Below are 17,835 nucleotides of genomic sequence, written 5' to 3' on the forward strand. Positions count from 1 at the left end.
CAGTACTGCAATGTAAAAAAAAAAAAAAACATGGTAAATATTGGTAAAACATTTGAGTACTTTTCCCACCACTGCCTAAATCAAACGACTCCCTCCCCCCTCTGCTCTGCTCTGTCTTCAACACAGTCGGGCACGATATTTTTCTCCCCCAAAACACGCTCATTTTCTGTCTCTATTCTCCAAAGAGATCTACGCTGACTTCGGGCGCAGAGACAGCCGTGCTCCTCCACGCCAACGCAAAGTGCGTGGCCGTCATTGGCGAGGTTCCTCAGCTGGTTTAGCTAAACATCCAGAGAGAGAAAAACCGAGGAACAAGAAAAAATGAGACCAAGAAGATCAGAATTGTAAAAAGACCGGACGGTTTAAGTTGGCGTCTTAAAAGGGAAAAGGCCGTTAGGTGGGTAAAACGGGGTTTCTTGCCGTTGTCGTACATTTTGTTCAGCCTTGATAATGTTTATGAATGGTTGGCAGTGTGTGGATAGAAATGTAACATTAGCTAGCTAGCGGCTAGCGCGTTAGCGTCTATTTAGTTTCATGGAGATCGGACGGCTAGCTAGCAGTGTTGCCATGTCAGCTTATTATAAGCGAGTTTGGGCTTCTTTTTCTGTAAAGTCGCTTGTAAATATTGTTAGTTGCGGATTGCGTTTTTTTTGTGGCTTGTTTCTAAAGTGTAGTAGAGAGAGAGAGAGAGAGAGAGAGAGAGAGAGAGAGAGAGAGAGAGAGAGAGAGAGAGAGAGAGAGAGAGAGAGAGAGAGAGAGAGAGAGAGAGAGATAGGGGAAATGTTTAGTGCCAGGGATCCCCGTATCAGATTTGTGTTAGAATGTTAAAAATATTGCATATTTTATTTCAAGATTTTTTTTGAAAATAGCAGATCTACAATCTCATAACGCGTCGCGATGTGAGCTTGTAAATCGGCTTTTTTTCTCATGTCCAATGTATACAGTAGGCCTATATAGGTTTAAAGTGCTCATCTGGCCTATAATAGTCGCTTCTTTTGGGCTTGTTTTCAGCTTATTTCTCTCGCAGAACCTGGCAACGCTGCTAGCTAGCTCGCAGTTGGAAAATTAGCTCTGTAGCCATCCTCCCAATTGATGTTGTCAACAAGGTAATAACGCTATCCTCTTTGATTTATGTTAGATCTAGCGTTTCATGCTGCAAAACAAACGAATGGTTGCTATTTCCATTTGGTCTCAGAGATCACGGAGAAGGATGTTGAAGTTGTTTCCATAAGGCTAAAGGCTAATTTACACTTAGTTGCGCCGACACTGTCTTAGAAGTGTCGCTCGAAGAAAACGACTCATTTTCGATCAATTGGCTTATCTATACTGACTAAAGTGTCGACGTCGCGCACGTCGACACTTTTAGGTTTAACATATGTTATTGGTTTCGAGCGAAAGCGGGTCGTGCGACGACGAGGTATAAATGAACTGTTGGCAAAAAAAACTAAGCTGAGGCCAAACATATTCCCTCAAACTAATGTGGCCTTCCCCCAACTTCCTGTCTTATTTTGCTCGATTGGTGGTTGAATGTGTTGTTTTTTGCATCAAGCCACTTTATTATCCAAACATCTTGATTGAACATGTGTCTGTTGGGTGGTAAGTTGTGAACTGATTCATTCTAACTGACAGTGTTTGTCTTCACACTAAATTGACTGCGATAGTGTTAAATAGCTAGGTGGCTATAGTGTAGCATTCGAGCCATTCTGTTCTTCTCAACACAAAAAGCAGCAAACATTCGCAACCCTTCAAAAGCAACAACCTGCCATTTACATCATCAATGCAGCCTTAAGCTTGACTTCATTTTTAACAAGTTAAACACTGCTTAGTGCGTTACCCAATAGTACAATACATATTGTAGACAGATGGCATCACAGTCAGTGGGATAGAAGTCTGGTGGTTGTGAACTATGTGAAGGCGTAATGACAATACCATGTATAAATAAGGGATTTTCTTAACTTTAAGAAGATGAGATGAAACGCCATCACATTCCCCTCTAAGGTCCCACAAGTTGCTGTTTAGCTCAATGGGAGAGCATAGCACACAGCCAGTAATAATGATCCATTCCTATGCCCTTATTGTACTATTGCAAAGTGCTTGGAAAACAGGCTCCCACTAAATGCTATGTGTTACAGGAGATGCATTCAATAATTTCTGTAAGAATGGCCCCTTTCCATGAAATCACCCTCTGCTATATACCGGGCTTCTATCCAAACATCTGAGAGCTGGCTTTGGCTGTAGTTTGTTTGGATATTTGATACAGCAGTGCTGGATATTGACAGGTTGAGTTTGGGGTTACTTGATGTTATGATAAGTGGTCTCATCTATTAGTCTTTGAGTACCGTCATAGGAAAAGGCTTGGTTCTGGACATCCATTGTGATGAGCTATGTGTGTGCAGGTGCTGTCTTTGTCCTGGAGATCGCCAAAAAATAGCCAATCTACAACATTGATCTCTTAAGAGATTTTAGTGTAGAGGCCCAACGAAAAGGAGCAGACCAAGTCCTGGGGCCACATCTTAGTTGCAACACCCTCCATTGACAGCTCATTCATGAAACAAAAACATATCTGATTGTATTAAACAATCATAAACACTCCAATATTGCACCTGTATGGACAGCTTAGGTTTTCCTCTTTGTCTCTGTCAAGTCTTTGTTTAAAAAAAAAAGATTAATACAATCAGACTTTTCTGTTTCATGAATGGGCTGTCAATGGAGGGTGTTGCAACTTACAGTAGATGTGGCTAGCATCTAAGTTGCTTGCGGCTACCGGTCAACTAATGTATGGGGTTAAGAACACAGTGCCAGGCATACAGTTGATCCCTCTAAATTGGAATCCGGTCTATTGTTTTTATTTGAACTTACAGGAAATGTACAGAGGAAGCTTTTATTAGTAAGCGTCTGGTCTCACATTGTCCTTAGCCGGGTGATAGGGATGTTTTACTATGCTGGGTGTGTGCAGATGACAGACAGAACAAGACAAATGTACACAGGCAGATGACATATTTTTTGCTTTATTGTTAAATTAGTTGTAACTGTAATTATATTCTTGCTCTGTAAAGCACTTTGAGCTGCATGACATGTCATGAAAGGTGCTATACAAATAAAGTTTATTATTATTATTATCATTATTATATGGCCAAATCAACAGTGAAGTGATTTTCGTTTTCACAAAAACTAAAAAAAAAAAATCACTTTCTGTGTGCAATGGACAAAAAGGATTTCAACTTAAAACATGTTGTCATCCACATCACTAAATTCTTATATATTCATAAATTATATAATTATTAACAGATATTATTAGACTGTTTTTCTTTAATATACACTTTTGATATAACATCTGCTGGGGCAAAGGTGCAACATTTAGAATGATGGCATGCTTATTTTTTTATAAAGGTTTATTTCAGCTTGACTTTGCAAAACCGAAACAAACTTAGAAATGTGCATAGTCGAATTGCATGGCTAATCTCAGACTGCCCCCAAATTGCAGATTGAGTTAGAGATTTCATTTGACAGTGACTGACACACACACACGCACACGCACACACACACTCTCTCTCTAAGTACAACATCAGCTACCTGCAGACAAAGACCTATCCTCTGTTGTTTGAAGAAGAACCCACTGGGGGAGAAAGAGAGGAAAGTGGTGGACTGCAGTAGAAAAGTTAAAAGGGCAGAGGTGTAGAAAGGAGTTGATGAAGATGTGGTGCTGAGTAGAGAGGAACTGAGAGGAGAGAAAGATCTAAGGAAATTAGTTATAATAAGGAGATGTATCATACATAACATAATAAGTGGAACAATCAGAAACAAATAACTTGTTAGTTACTCCAGGTTTATTCCATAATATTTTGTCTAAATATACTCTGTAGTCTTTCTCTCATCTGGTCCACATATTGATACTGTGATAACGTTGTCTTTGGATGATTGTAATTAAATCAAGCCAACCATTGCTTGTTTTTTATTTATTCAGATAGGATGCATTGCTTAGCTTAAATAAGTTCGGTCTATTAATTATATTTTTTTGTGTAGTAGTAGTAGTTGTAGGCTAGTTACTAATACATTCGCATCTAGAAAAAAAAAGAGAAAAAAAACTATAAAGGATCAGGACATATTTCTCCATGTTTTGCTTCTTTAAAAAAAAAAGTTCATTGAATAGTCCTGGAATTGTATTATGAAATATGATACATCTGAGCACAGCTATTTCAGTCCAGCATGAGTTGTTCATTGCTTAATGTTGGTACTCTGATACGTTTTAGTCAATGCTCTAGAAACTACTGTATTAAATCTCTCTCCCTTCCTCTCTCCCCGCCCCTCCCTCTTTTTTCTAGATGGTGCATTCATTGAAACCTTAATACACAACACTCCTTGAACCAAGGACCAAAACTTCTTCTGGTATTTCATATGACAAAGTTGTTGTGTGTCTGTACCAGGTTCCTGATCTCTAGTAATTGTGACTGAAGGCTTTTCGCAACCAGCAAGTGGAGGACCGCCCACTGTGAAAACAACCAACTAGCTGTCTAGACCAGGACAGAGGCAAATAGACAGAATTCAGATGTTTGGAGAACAGATATGAAAAAGGAAGACATCTGAAGTCCTTCAATTTTGGTGTATTAAAATTGAGATTTTTTTTTACTTTGTGGATAACACTGCTAGGCTAAGGTCTTTCAAGACTTTACCCCTTTAACTTGAGTCTTGCTAAAATTGCCTGTATGTTGTGCTAACTGCAGGTTTGTTATGGTTGACTGGTAAGGCTGAGCATAAAGCTAGCGTAGCCTGCTAGCTGCATGTAGCATGTTAGCATGTGGCTAGCTAACTACAAATGGTGACAGATCATTATCCACCTCCTTTCCATCTTCACCCTTGGCCCCGATAGGGGGGCAGTATCCTCATTAAGGTCATAGTGGTGCCCCTCCCTGTTCATCCACTCATCCAGCCATTGATCCATCTACTCAAACAGCTACTTTGTGGTTGCTGCTTTTCCAACTCACTCTCAGCCCAATGAATAGCTGGTAGGAAGTGCCTAGACACTGCCTTTCTTTCTTCCCTTAAGTCTTTTAATTTATAGCCATACATTATTTAGTTACAGCCCCACTCTCGTTCCCTTCCCTTTTCTGTCAGTCCCAGTGTAATCTGGACCTAATCTCAGGCCTGATTTCTCTTCAGTTTAAAAAGAACAACTAATTATCCCAACCCCTTCCTCGAATTTGAGTTCAGGTGTGACCCCCATCCAGGTTAATTCAACTCGGCGCAGCCTGTGGCCTCTCCCGAACCCCCCACTCTCAAATCCAGCCTAGTAGCCCAACGTTTGGTAGTCAGGCCGACAGGCAGCCATTTTGGTGGTCACGTGGGTTGCATGGACTCAGCTTAATCGTGGAGAGGCCAGGCTACCACAAACTGATGGACTTTGACAAGCGGGGAGCAGGAGGAGGAGGTGGTGGTGGTGGAGGGGGAGGAGGGGGGAAGGGGGAGCCCGAGGAGGGGAAGAGGATGTCAGGGAAGACGGGGAGTCGATCAGGGCATGGCAGCCGGAGCGCCGGCTCCAACTCCGGAGTTCTGATGGTTGGGCCAAACTTCCGGGTGGGAAAGAAGATCGGCTGTGGGAACTTTGGTGAGCTGAGACTCGGCAAGAACCTCTACACCAACGAATATGTGGCCATCAAGCTGGTAAAACACCTCTGACTTTGTTTTGTTGATTCTTCTTACTGGCTAATGTAATTTGTTTTAGTAAATTTTCTCTGGATAAGAGTCTGCTTTTATGCCTACATTTCTTATGTATGAAGTATGTTTAACAAAAAAATGCTGGATGCCCCATTCTTGCCCCATCCATTGTGTTCACATACATTTTATATATGACTGAGAATTATCTGATGATACCTGCTTCCTTTTCAGGAACCAATCAAGTCCAGAGCACCGCAGCTCCACCTGGAGTATCGATTCTACAAACAGCTGGGGAGTTCAGGTGAGAAGCACCACGTCTTTCTTTAAAGGTCAAATTTCACAATTCAGAGGTAATGGTGTAAATAATAAGCGCGGGGGGAAACAATACTTAGTAACAGTTACAAACAAATGGGAACAATGCGCAGTTGATTGTGAAACTATATATTTGATTTGTAGGCATGGCTACAAATCAAATATATGGGGGAAACAATACTTAGTAACAGTTACAAACAAATGGGAACAATGCGCAGTTGATTGTGAAACTATATATTTGATTTGTAGGCATGGCTACCACATGTTATATCATGTAAATTCAACCAAAGCGGTGAGCGCAGACGGTCTTTGTTACACCGCTGTACAGCCTCCTTTGAGTCTGAAACACTTATGCATGATAGTGACATCACTGCCAAATCCTTGTATCCTTATTCTAGACTTTTCAACCAGGCTCAAGTGTATATCCTGTTTTGTATTTTTGATATTCGTGCTACTGAAAGCAGGATTCATGTATGGGTTCGGTAGGCTACATGCGTCATGATTTCATGTCTGACAACATTCAAGTGGAATGATACAAGAATTAACCGAGGTAAAATAATAGTTTTCTACCTGTCCAAAAGTCAGACATGAAATGGATATTGGTTCACATATTTTTGTACGCTACTTCTTGGCAACGGGTGGTAAGCGTCCTCTAGTGGATTTAACGGTACCGAGTGCTTGATTTTCTATGCAAAATATTCTAATAGTCAGGGGTGCACATAACTTTTTAGGTCTAGTACTCAGAAGAGCACCTGGAGATGTGACTTCTTGCGCACCAAATAAATGGACCCGTCCCGTTTTGGGGGGGGGGGGGTGCTGCGCGGCAACACTCACACAATCACGTGCAGCATGCTTCCCCTTCTCCTGCACCTAATGGCTGTACATGGGGCCGACGCGTGCTTTAGCGCGAGTGTGGCTTCAGGAATTCCTAGCCTCGATCTCCAGGCTTTTATTTTCTAGTTTTGCTAAGAAATAAAAGCTTGAAAATTCCTGTCCCAGCTGTTGGTACGCAAAAGCGCCTCGCGTCATCTGATGTGCCGCGCATTATTTATTTTGGGTGCGCATGCGCACCAGTTATGTGCACCCCTGCTAATAGTAATATTAATAATAGTAATGTTGATAATAATAATTGAATTAATATAATAAAAAATCCGCCAATTTTTAGAAGAAATACGATTGTAATTTACAAGCTCACTTGACAGCCCTAGTGTGTGGTGTTGTGCCTGTGTGTATAGCATTATATTTTTGTTTAGCTATTTATCAGACACACTTGCATGCAATAAAGACTTACAAAGTGCATGCGCCTATGTGTCTATACCTCCCTTGCTAATTCTGTCTGTCTGTCTGTCTGTCTGTAGAGGGTGTACCTCAGGTCTTTTACTTCGGACCATGTGGTAAATACAACGCCATGGTTCTGGAGCTGCTTGGACCTAGTTTAGAAGACCTGTTTGACCTCTGTGACAGAACCTTCTCTCTGAAGACTGTACTCATGATAGCCATACAACTGGTAAGACTAACACACACAAACACACTTGCTTTAAAAACTGCACACATGATAGACTTTTATTTGTTTAAAACATTCAGATCTGTAATCCACAGTGTGTACCGGTACTTGAACTTGTTGCACCCTTGCATATAAGTGATGTTATTCACAAACACTTACAAGTTACCAGTATTTCAATTGATTCCTCACCAATCAAAATGGAGTTTTCATACCTGTATATTTGTTTAATGTTTTTTTTATGAATTCAGAGTTCCCTAGCATAGCTTTCAACCCCCCCAGACAATGCAGAGAGAGCTATCGACATGGTTGTTTGTTTATTTGATCATTAACCTCCCATAGATAACCCGTATGGAGTTTGTCCACACCAGAAGTCTGATCTACCGAGATGTGAAACCAGAGAATTTCCTGGTGGGCCGACCTGGTTCTAAACGCCAACACACCATCCACATCATCGACTTTGGCCTGGCTAAGGAATACATAGACCCAGAGACCAAGAAACACATCCCTTACAGAGAACACAAGAGTCTGACAGGAACTGCCAGATACATGAGCATCAATACACACCTGGGGAAAGGTGAAAATCTGGAACATACTGTATAAACACATTCATCTTTCACTCACACACATTGGACTGACAGGTGTTGATTCAACTGTTTTTAAGTTGTATATAACTGAAGCATGTTGTTATTCTATGTACTGTATACATATAACTAACTATAGCTATTTCACTAAAGACCATGTGTCTTTGCTGTCTGTTGGAATGAGTGTGTTGTTTCGCTAGCAGTGCTAGAAAGCTACACACACACACACACACACACACACACACACACACACACACACACACACACACACACACACACACACACACACACACACACACACACACACACACACACACACACACACACACACACACACACACACACGCCTCCCCCCACTCCTGGAAGACTTAGTCAAAGATAAGATCAAACTGCGAAGCTTGGAGTTGGGTGTGATTTAAATCTGTGTTGTTTCCTTTCCTTTCATCTCATCAGAACAAAGCAGGCGGGATGACCTGGAAGCTTTAGGTCACATGTTTATGTACTTCCTGCGAGGCAGCCTTCCATGGCAGGGGCTCAAGGTGAGCGGTCATCACACATTCATCCACCAATCTGTCCATCCATTGATCCATACTTCTTTCCTTCCTCCCACATTGTTAAAGACCTAATGAAATAAATAATAAATATATGTTTTCCAGACTTTTAGAGCTTATTAGTGGCCATAATGAGGACACAAAAAATCCATGTTTGTGTATTGTATGTCAAAAGTCCCTAAAAGTCCAATTTTAATTACTTCCCATAAGACCGTAAACGTACTGCGTGAATTACATCAGCAAGCCCTTATGAATAAATATAAATTCTATTTTTGTTAACCTGTGTGATTCCCATGTTTTATACTCATGACAGCAATGCAGTGCATTCAGGCATGCACACATGGGCAAGACAATATGCTGCTGTTAAAACTGAGCATCAGAATGGTATATAATGGTGATTTAAGTGACTTTGAACCTGGCATGGTTGTTGGTGCCAATTGGGCTGGTACTTCAGAAACCGCTGATCTACTGGGATTTTCATGCACAACCATCTAAAGGGTTTACAGAGAATGGTGCGAAAAAGAAAACGCAAAGAAAAGACTGGTTCGAGCTGATCAGACGAACAGTAACTCAAATAACTACTCGGTTACATCCGAGGTATGTAGAAGAGCATCTCTGAAGAGCATCTCTGAAAGCACAACACGTCAAACCTTGAGGCAGATGGGCTACAGCAGCAGAAGACCACACCTGGTCACTTCTGTCAGCTAAGAACAGGAAACTGAGGCCACAATTTGCACAGGCACACCAAAATTGGACAATAGAAGATTGGAATCGGTTGATGCTGCGACATCCGGATGGTAGGGTCAGCTTTTGGCGTCTACAACATGAAAGAATGGATCCGTCCTGCCGTGTATCAACGTTTCAGGCCTTAAATCACCTTTCATCCCCAATGTGATACTCTGTTTGAACTACAGCAGATCGTCTTGACCATGTGTGCATGCCTAAATGCATTGCGTTGCTGCTATGTAATTGGCTTATTAGAAATTGCGATAATGTGCATTCGGACCGGCGTTTCCAATAAAGTGGCCGTGAGTGTGTATATACACACACATGTATGTTCTCTCAATACACATTTAACAGTGAGTATCTGGATATGAACAATTGATCAACCTGAATATACGACAGACACTCTCTTAACAGTTATCCTTAACAGGCATCTATCTGTCAAAGTAGTGCAATTGCGCCAGAGTCCATGGAGGAGTCAGTAGTAAATGTCAAGTGGATGTGGAAGCTGGTAGAGGACAAATGCCCATTGTGAATAAACTCAGTAATTTTGTCCCTCCATACACTTCCCTCTCTTTCTGTTTCTCCATCAGGCTGACACACTGAAAGAGCGTTATCAGAAGATAGGAGACACAAAGAGGGACACGCCCATAGAGGTCCTCTGTGAGAGCTTTCCAGGTCTGTGTACACACACACACACACACACACACACACACACACACACACACACACACACACACACACTCTGTACTTATTCACGTATACGAAAGGTTGTAATGTCTGCCAGTAATGGGGTCATTACATGGGTCACATTATTGGGTCACAGTAATGTGACCCATGTGACTAAAGTGATACTTGGAGACCAGTCTATGACGTCAGTACCCGTTGTCAGAGTACTTGGAGAGCATTCTATAATGTCAGTACTATATACCAGTCATCTCCATATTTTGGCATTTCAAGACACACACACACACAGATACAAAGAGAATCCTATAATTTATAGACAGATGGAAAGGTCTCACCTTGTCCTCTCCCGCCCCTAACCTGATCTAAACACTGAGCGTCTAGAGCATAGATATTCAACTGGCGGGCCACGTGCGGCCCGCGAGGAGCTTCCTTGTGGCCCCTGGCCATATTCCAAAACATTATTATTTTTTTTTTTCATAATTATTATTTATGTAAATATATGTTCGTTTTTATGTTATCAAAGTTAAAACAGTACAAATTATTTATCCTTCATTAGTTCTTGAAAGGCCATCTTTCATTGGAACTTAACTTAGAACCTTAAATAGAACCGAATTAGACCGAATGAGACCCGAAAAAAGTTGATTTATATTGGTCAAATAGAACCGAATTAGACCCGAAAAAAATCTAATTCGGTCTAATTCGGTTCTATTTCACCAATATAAATCAACTTTTTTCGGGTCTAATTCACACAGTGCGCGCACATGCACACACGCGCGCTGCGCGCGTGTGTGCATGTGCGCGCACTGTGTGGCCCCCAACTCCAAATTATTTTACAGTTGTGGCCCCCTGCCTAATCTAGTTGAATACCGCTGGTCTAGAGTGCTCAACCTGTTTCGGAGTTGAAAATCTCTGAACCTTGGGAAAAGAGCACAGCTCTTCAATGTAATCTCTTGGTCTGTTTTAGGCGGGACTACAGCAGATATCTGGTGTGCCTTGAATCGTAACCTGGGGTTTGGTTCAGCCACATCCAATTCAACAACTGCAAGAATTTACTCATGCTGTTTCAGAAATATATCATGATAGAATTAACTTAAAATTGATTTAACTTAGTTATTGACCAATTTACCATCGCAGATTACGTTTTCTGCTATTTGCCACATGCATATCCATAATATAGCAACAAAACAAGTTTTCCTCTCGTCCAGTGCTTTTGGTCCAGCACCAACTTCATGTTCTCTGTGAACCATTAATCATTGATTGTCTCTCTCTAAAAAACAGGATCTAATTTCCTTCTACTTAGATTTTTCAACCCTTATACTAAAGGCAAGTTGACCTTGAATATATTATCTTTTATATTATAGATCAGGTACAATAGAGGAGCAATTGCAGAGAAGGGGATGTTTACACACATTAATGTACACACTTGGGATCATGCATTTTTGTGTGAACCTTTTGGCTGCTTCCTCAGAAATCACCCCCACTTCTCCATTTTGTATTGTTGGATGATTTCTCATAACAACCATGTAAATCTTTGTCCTTTGTACATTTGTATCCGTGTGTGTATTTATGTGCATGTACGTTTATCTCTTTGTGTGTGTGTGTGTGTGTGTGTGTGTGTGTGTGTGCGTGTGTGCGCAACAGAAGAGATGGCCACCTACCTACGTTATGTGCGTCGGCTAGACTTCTTTGAGAAGCCAGACTATGACTATCTTAGGAAGCTCTTCACGGACCTATTTGACAGGAATGGATATGTCTTTGACTACCAGTATGACTGGACTGGAAAGCCACTGGTGAGTGTGTATGTGTGTGTGAGAGATGGCTACATCTTTGACCCGCAGTATTACTGAGTGAATTACTTTATAATAAATGGTGAACTGAGCTTTGGTCCAGTAAAATGAGACTACATGATATTATTGGCCAGCAGGTATAAAACAATGTAGCATATTCCTGTCTGGGGCCTCTTAAAAACCAGCTGCATTTTTGCATTCTGCGTCTACCGAGTACATCTTGCATCTGTAGATTTCTGCAGCACAGTGGGTATATAACTCAAAATCCCATCCAGCTAATCAAATGTCCACATGCCACTTTTTAATTAGTCATCGACCATTGTGGTAGCCAGCTCTGACCTCATTTCCTGTGTGTCTAGCCCACTCCTATTGGTCCAGTGGCCAGCGAGACTCCACTTCAGGCCAGTAGCCGAGAGAAGGCACCACAGCAGACCAAAAACCAGGTACACACACACACACACACACACACACACACACACACACACACACACACACACACACACACACACACACACACACACACACACACACACACACACACACACACACACACACACACACACACACACACTACACTCAACACACACTACACTCAACACAAACTACACTCAACACAAGTAGAGACAGAAATCACACACACAATGCATGCATACTACACAAAATAATTAATACATTCATTATATAAAACACTCATACACATCCGCACATGTATATTAACATACACACAGAACCCAGTCACACAAGTGCAGGACACCAACCTCCAGGCCAAGGGGATTCACTTCTGAGTTCCGGATAACTTGCTTTCCTGGGACTCATGCTCATTAAGATTTTTTAGCCGGGGGGTTTAGTTTTTTCTTGCTTAATTTAGATTGGAGAGGGTAGTGAGACAAGAAGCCGAGGGTAGCGAGGGGGGAACGATAAGCAAAGTAGGTGTCCGGCTGGAATTGAACAGGGGACGTTGTGATTATGTGGACAACACACTATCTGGTTAGATACTGACTCAGCCCGAATATGTGGCTGTACTTTTTCACAAGGAGGACCACAATTCATCGATTAACAATCCAGGTCATTGACAGTTGAGGGAAAGTAGTACATAGAATGAACAGGACCACCTGTTCTCTTTCCTCTCTTTCCTCTCTGTCTTTGCATGGGGCTCTCACGTGCACAGTCTGCACACCCTCCCATGCACTCTTGATTGTTTGCGCACACTTTCAACGTGCACACCCTCCTGTAGCATCTACACCAAATATCTTCTCTAAACCCGTTCTTCCTCTTCTGTTTCCTCATACACTACCACCATTCCTTGACTCTCTTCTTTATTTTTCCCATGCTTTGCTCTCCCATTTACTCCCTTGCTTTTTTCTAATTCTCCGTCCCCTCTTTATCCTTCCTTTCCTCTCGTTTACTTCCAACATCTACTATCCCACATTTCTTCCCTTCCATCACCTCTTCCCCTTTACCTTCTCTCCTCCTCGCCCCCACCCCCTCCATTCCCACCTTTCTCCCACACTCGTTCTCCTAATGACGTCCTGTCACCTCTAGTCTCCAGAGGCGAAAGGCAGTGAGTCCCAGCCCACTCCAGTGACCAATCGAGAGTTGCTGGGCTCCCATCTCACTGCTGATAGGCTGGGAGGCTCTGTCCAGGTACTGGGACGGTCTGTCTCTGTCTACCTTTTCCGTCTTGTCTGTCTGCATGCCCCTCTTTGTCTCTGCAGCGTGACTGACTTGAGTTAAGTCAAGCTGTTCGGGTCATTTAGGAGTGTTTGATTGTGTGTGGGAGTGTTAACTACCAACCCAAAGGCCACATGTATACGTTTGTATTCACATCTGGTAAGACCACAGTGTTCTGTTGACCACTGAGCATGCTTTGCTCAAGGGCACATCAACAATAGATGCTGAAGTCGGCAGACTGAGGATGCCAAGCTGCTGTTTTACTTTAAGTTTGTATTTATTTATTTTTTAAAGAGGAATATTAGTACATTTTTGTCAAATTTGAGAAATCAATAAACATTTTTGGATTTGATCAAATTGCTAGTGAACCCAGACCGGCTGCATATATTGTCTTCTTTGCTTGACTGTCTTCTTTTTAGATTATAGATTTTTAGATCTTTTTAGATTATAACTTGTTTTTATCTTCTTGCCTGCCCCCTTCTTGTCTGTCTTACTAGAGAGATAAAAGAAGAAAAATCACTTTGCCATTTAACACAAGTTAAATTGAATGCATTTTTGCGCCACCCTCCTAGATACACATACACACACTCCTACACACAGATGCATCTGAAACCAGCAAGTTAGAGCACATGGTCAGCCACAGTGTGAATTTTTGAGGTTCAGTGTTTTGCTCAAGAGCACTTGGGCAGATTAGGTGTAGTACCAGCCACCATGCAGTCATCAGTATACAGTTGGAATACACCCTCCTGTTTGTGTCAGGGCTGAACCAGCAACCTATCACACAGAGAAGATCCAATGGTGGAGATGATGGGAGTTTGAACAGACAATACTCAGACCGAAGGGTGTGATTGTTGGGTGGGTGTAAAGCTTAGCATGAGATACTATCTGTTAGTCCAATCTTTAAAATTAGTGGTTGAACTAATAGAAGTGGCAGGTAGAAGAGATCAGTACAGTAGCCACAGCAAGATTGTGCCAGCTTGTTTTTGTTGTCAAAAGCTGTCCAACGAGACGTCGCCAATAAAATTACCCGGGTCACCAGTAGTTGTCAATACTGCCTCATTGATGCTCCTTTGAAATCAGTCCTATGTTAATGAAAATCCATTTTGTGATTAAAGAGAAGATTATTACCTTTCTAACCTTGTCAATATTGTTTTTGCATTACAGTTAATCAACTGCCACCAAAACTTAAGAGTAAAAGAAACCCCAAAGTATAAAATGAGGTGTTTTGTATGAGTTGTTTCACTGCACATCCAGAGCAGCTCACACTGTTCACATTTAAGCAGCATCTCTATTTCCTCCCCAGTGGAATCTATTGATTGTGTTTTACTGCAACCAGCTTTAATCCGCAAGTTTATCTGACATGTCCCATTTTAAACGAGGAAAGAGTGAAAGCAAACACCCATAAGCATGTGTGTGTGTTATTGACACTCACTCTCAAGTTAACTCATTATCTTATATTTTTACTTTTACATTACCTTAAATCTGAATTGCAACAAAGTATTTACAAATGATGAAAGCAAAGACTTGGCTTATATGATAAAGATGATGTTATGTTAAATCTAAATATTTCCCCAACCGTACAGTTCAGTGACACCCAACTGATTACAGACAAGCAGCTCACCTTTAGCTCCAGACTTTAATCATTGGAGAGTTGGAACATTTTATTCACCTCCAGACCACTCGGTCACATGTACAGGTTTGAGCAGCGTTCATACACCTCACTTCCTGACTCAACATCAGTCATTTCACCCCTCCCCTGTCCAACTGCAGGTGATGAGTTCCACCAATGGGGAGCTAAACACAGATGACCCTACTGCAGGACACTCCAACGCACCAATCACAGCCAACGCTGAGGTAGAAGTGGCTGATGAGACCAAGTAAGGACAAACACACACACACACACACACACACACACACACACACACACACACACACACACACACACACACACACACACACACACACACACACAGAGGCACAGTCATAGACAAGTTCAACCACTCTTCGCACAACAGAAATAACACATTCCAATTGGCCATTCATTAAAGTAATAAGCCCCAAGATGCTGTGGTTTACAGTCATTTTAGAAGAGCAAGGGGCACTGTTATTAAGAGTAATAGTGTGACATGCAGTCACAGATGTGTTTTATAGAGCATTTTATAATGGCTTTGAATGTGGCTCAACCAATCATCAAGGACCGGTAGGTCTGCTATTTAATTTTTTTAATACATTTTGTTAGCCAACAACAATGTGCCAAGAATTGGGATGCCAGGGTGAAAGTGGGTTAAGTGTTTCTTATAAGTTTTAATGTGTGTGTTTTACAGGTGCTGCTGTTTTTTCAAGAGGAGGAAGAGGAAAGCTCTCCAGAGACACAAGTGAAAATGAGGGAGATGAGAGACGACACAACTCTGCTCTCTTTGTCTCCTCTTGGCTTTCTTGCTCTCACTCAACCACAACACTTCACACCCTCCCCTCCTCTCTATCACCCTACCACCCTCTCCTCCGCTGTTGGAGTGTCTTGTAGTCTAAGCAGCGGTTGGCTGGTGTGTTCTGGACCAGAGGTCAGCAGCACAGCCAGACAGAAGGATGCGCTTACTAGTTTAGTCTGGTTCAATCTATTCTGGTCTGCTGTGTGCTTTCCCGAACAGGGTCGGACCATAATAGAACCCTTCAGAAGCAGGACAGACAGCGTGGGTCTGCTCGTCTGATGTACCTCTGGACTCCAGTGGACCTTAAATGTATGCTAGCTATACTAGCAGTGAGCACAGCATGTCTTAGACAGGAACTCTTATGTATTTATGGCTCCGACATGGTTGAATATAGATAATGAACTGGATCAATGCAAATGCCGCAGTGGACCTTATTATTGGGACCACAATGGAATTGGTGACTTGCAAACTGTTTAGCTGGCAACCTTGCGGCTATTCTGTTTGTTGACTTGCCTTTTTTGCTGGCATATTCTTAACTAGCCTGTTGGCTATCAGATCGGCTCAACAACTAACTGGTTCATTAGACAAACAGGTGGGAGAGGAGTGGGACAGGTGTGTTTCTAATGGATGGATGGAACAACAGGAGAAGAAGAGGAACTCTGATACTGGATGACGCAAATGCATACACAGATGCATATGCGTACAGACAAACATTGTCTGGAGCTTGTCATTACAAAGAGACATTTCTTTGGACAAAAAGATGCAGCTCCCGCACACAGTCTGATGATTTTATTTGGGGAGCGGCTTGGTCTGTTTGCCACGACGCAACGGGCTAAGTATATTTCCTGAAGTTACATTCACCCTGAGATGGAAAATCTCATGTCTACCCGATTCAGACGTTTAAAAGAAATCATGTAAAAGGTTCTATGCCCCCCCTTTCTTTTGTAATTTAAAAACAGACTACAATATGGAACCCTTATGCCTAGTTCAGACCTTCACTGGAATTCCGCTTCCCGCTTTCTGAGAAAGCGGTGTGGTTCCATTCCATGCATTGTCTATGGTGTGGAGCAAATTTTCTGTGACAGGAAGTGTAGCCAACAAAAAGTTGAGTTTTGTGGCAAGACAAAGCGGCAACCAATCAGAACCGGAAGCTTGCTGTATGTTTCTAGCAACTCTTTCTTTATTGAGGCACACAGAGGTAACAGGGATGTTTTGAGTACTTGGGACACACGCATTTAGTGGAAAACCACTATCGTTTGATGGTCTGAACTAGGCGTTGCTTCCTTCCGCTGTTTTGAGTTGTTCGAAAACGATTTTTGTTTTTAGTAGCTTCTAGTGTGTTCCTCAAAATTTTATTTTTTTTAAATAACTTGTCTTTTTAATTTTCTGTTTTGTTTTTGTTTGTCCTCTGTCTCTCTGGGTTGGAGGATTTAATGTCTGCCAGATAACTCCATTAAAACAACTGAATGAAAGAAAATGTGTTTTATTTATTTTTATTTCAGGGAATATGGAACGGCAAGCTCAACTCAGTTTACTGTCCTGACGATAAGAAAAGTTATTAAAGGGATAGTTCACCCACATTTTTTTTTCTTCTATCGATTAGTCAACCCATGGAGACTTGAATTCATGGATATATACACAAAGGAGACTCTTTGTGTCTCCTACCGGAACCGCTGCCGGTCATCAAATTATTGGCTTAGGAATGCGACAAAAACCAAGACAATATCCATGAATTTAAGTCTCCATGGGGTGACTAATCGATAGGAAAAAAGTCATATTGGGGGTGAACTCTCCCTTTAAGATGCTTTGAACAGTAGATTAATAATGAACGACAGATTACAAAATTAAGAAGCGGTTGACTGAAGAGAATCCATTGAGGTCATATTTGCTCTGCACTGATGAGATCTGCCAGAGTTTGAAGAAGACTTTTAACTATGA

General features: G+C 41.7%; 1 protein-coding gene across 3 annotated transcripts; it reads left to right on the forward strand.

Moving 5' to 3' along the window:
* Positions 1 to 239: 239 nt before the first annotated feature.
* Positions 240 to 17,367, forward strand: LOC311045413 (casein kinase I-like). 3 transcript variants are annotated; one of them, XM_084057271.1, is made up of 12 exons: positions 240 to 397; positions 4,323 to 5,658; positions 5,884 to 5,953; positions 7,323 to 7,471; positions 7,808 to 8,042; positions 8,503 to 8,588; positions 9,917 to 10,001; positions 11,652 to 11,800; positions 12,157 to 12,240; positions 13,340 to 13,441; positions 15,239 to 15,345; positions 15,793 to 17,367. In XM_084057271.1, the coding sequence occupies exons 2-12, from the start codon at positions 5,392 to 5,394 to the stop codon at positions 15,845 to 15,847; spliced, it is 1,389 nt and encodes a 462-aa protein (XP_083913397.1). In that variant the 5' UTR covers positions 240 to 397; positions 4,323 to 5,391; the 3' UTR covers positions 15,848 to 17,367. The 3 variants fall into 3 exon arrangements, with proteins under 3 accessions (XP_083913397.1, XP_083913399.1, XP_083913398.1); XM_084057273.1 differs by lacking the exon at positions 13,340 to 13,441; XM_084057272.1 differs by lacking the exon at positions 240 to 397 and having other exon boundaries at positions 5,470 to 5,658; positions 11,655 to 11,800.
* The last annotated feature ends 468 nt before the right edge of the window (positions 17,368 to 17,835 follow it).

The sequence above is a fragment of the Gymnoscopelus microlampas genome, assembly GCF_963454915.1.
Source record: "Gymnoscopelus microlampas genome assembly, chromosome: 5".
Classification (NCBI taxonomy): domain Eukaryota; kingdom Metazoa; phylum Chordata; class Actinopteri; order Myctophiformes; family Myctophidae; genus Gymnoscopelus; species Gymnoscopelus microlampas.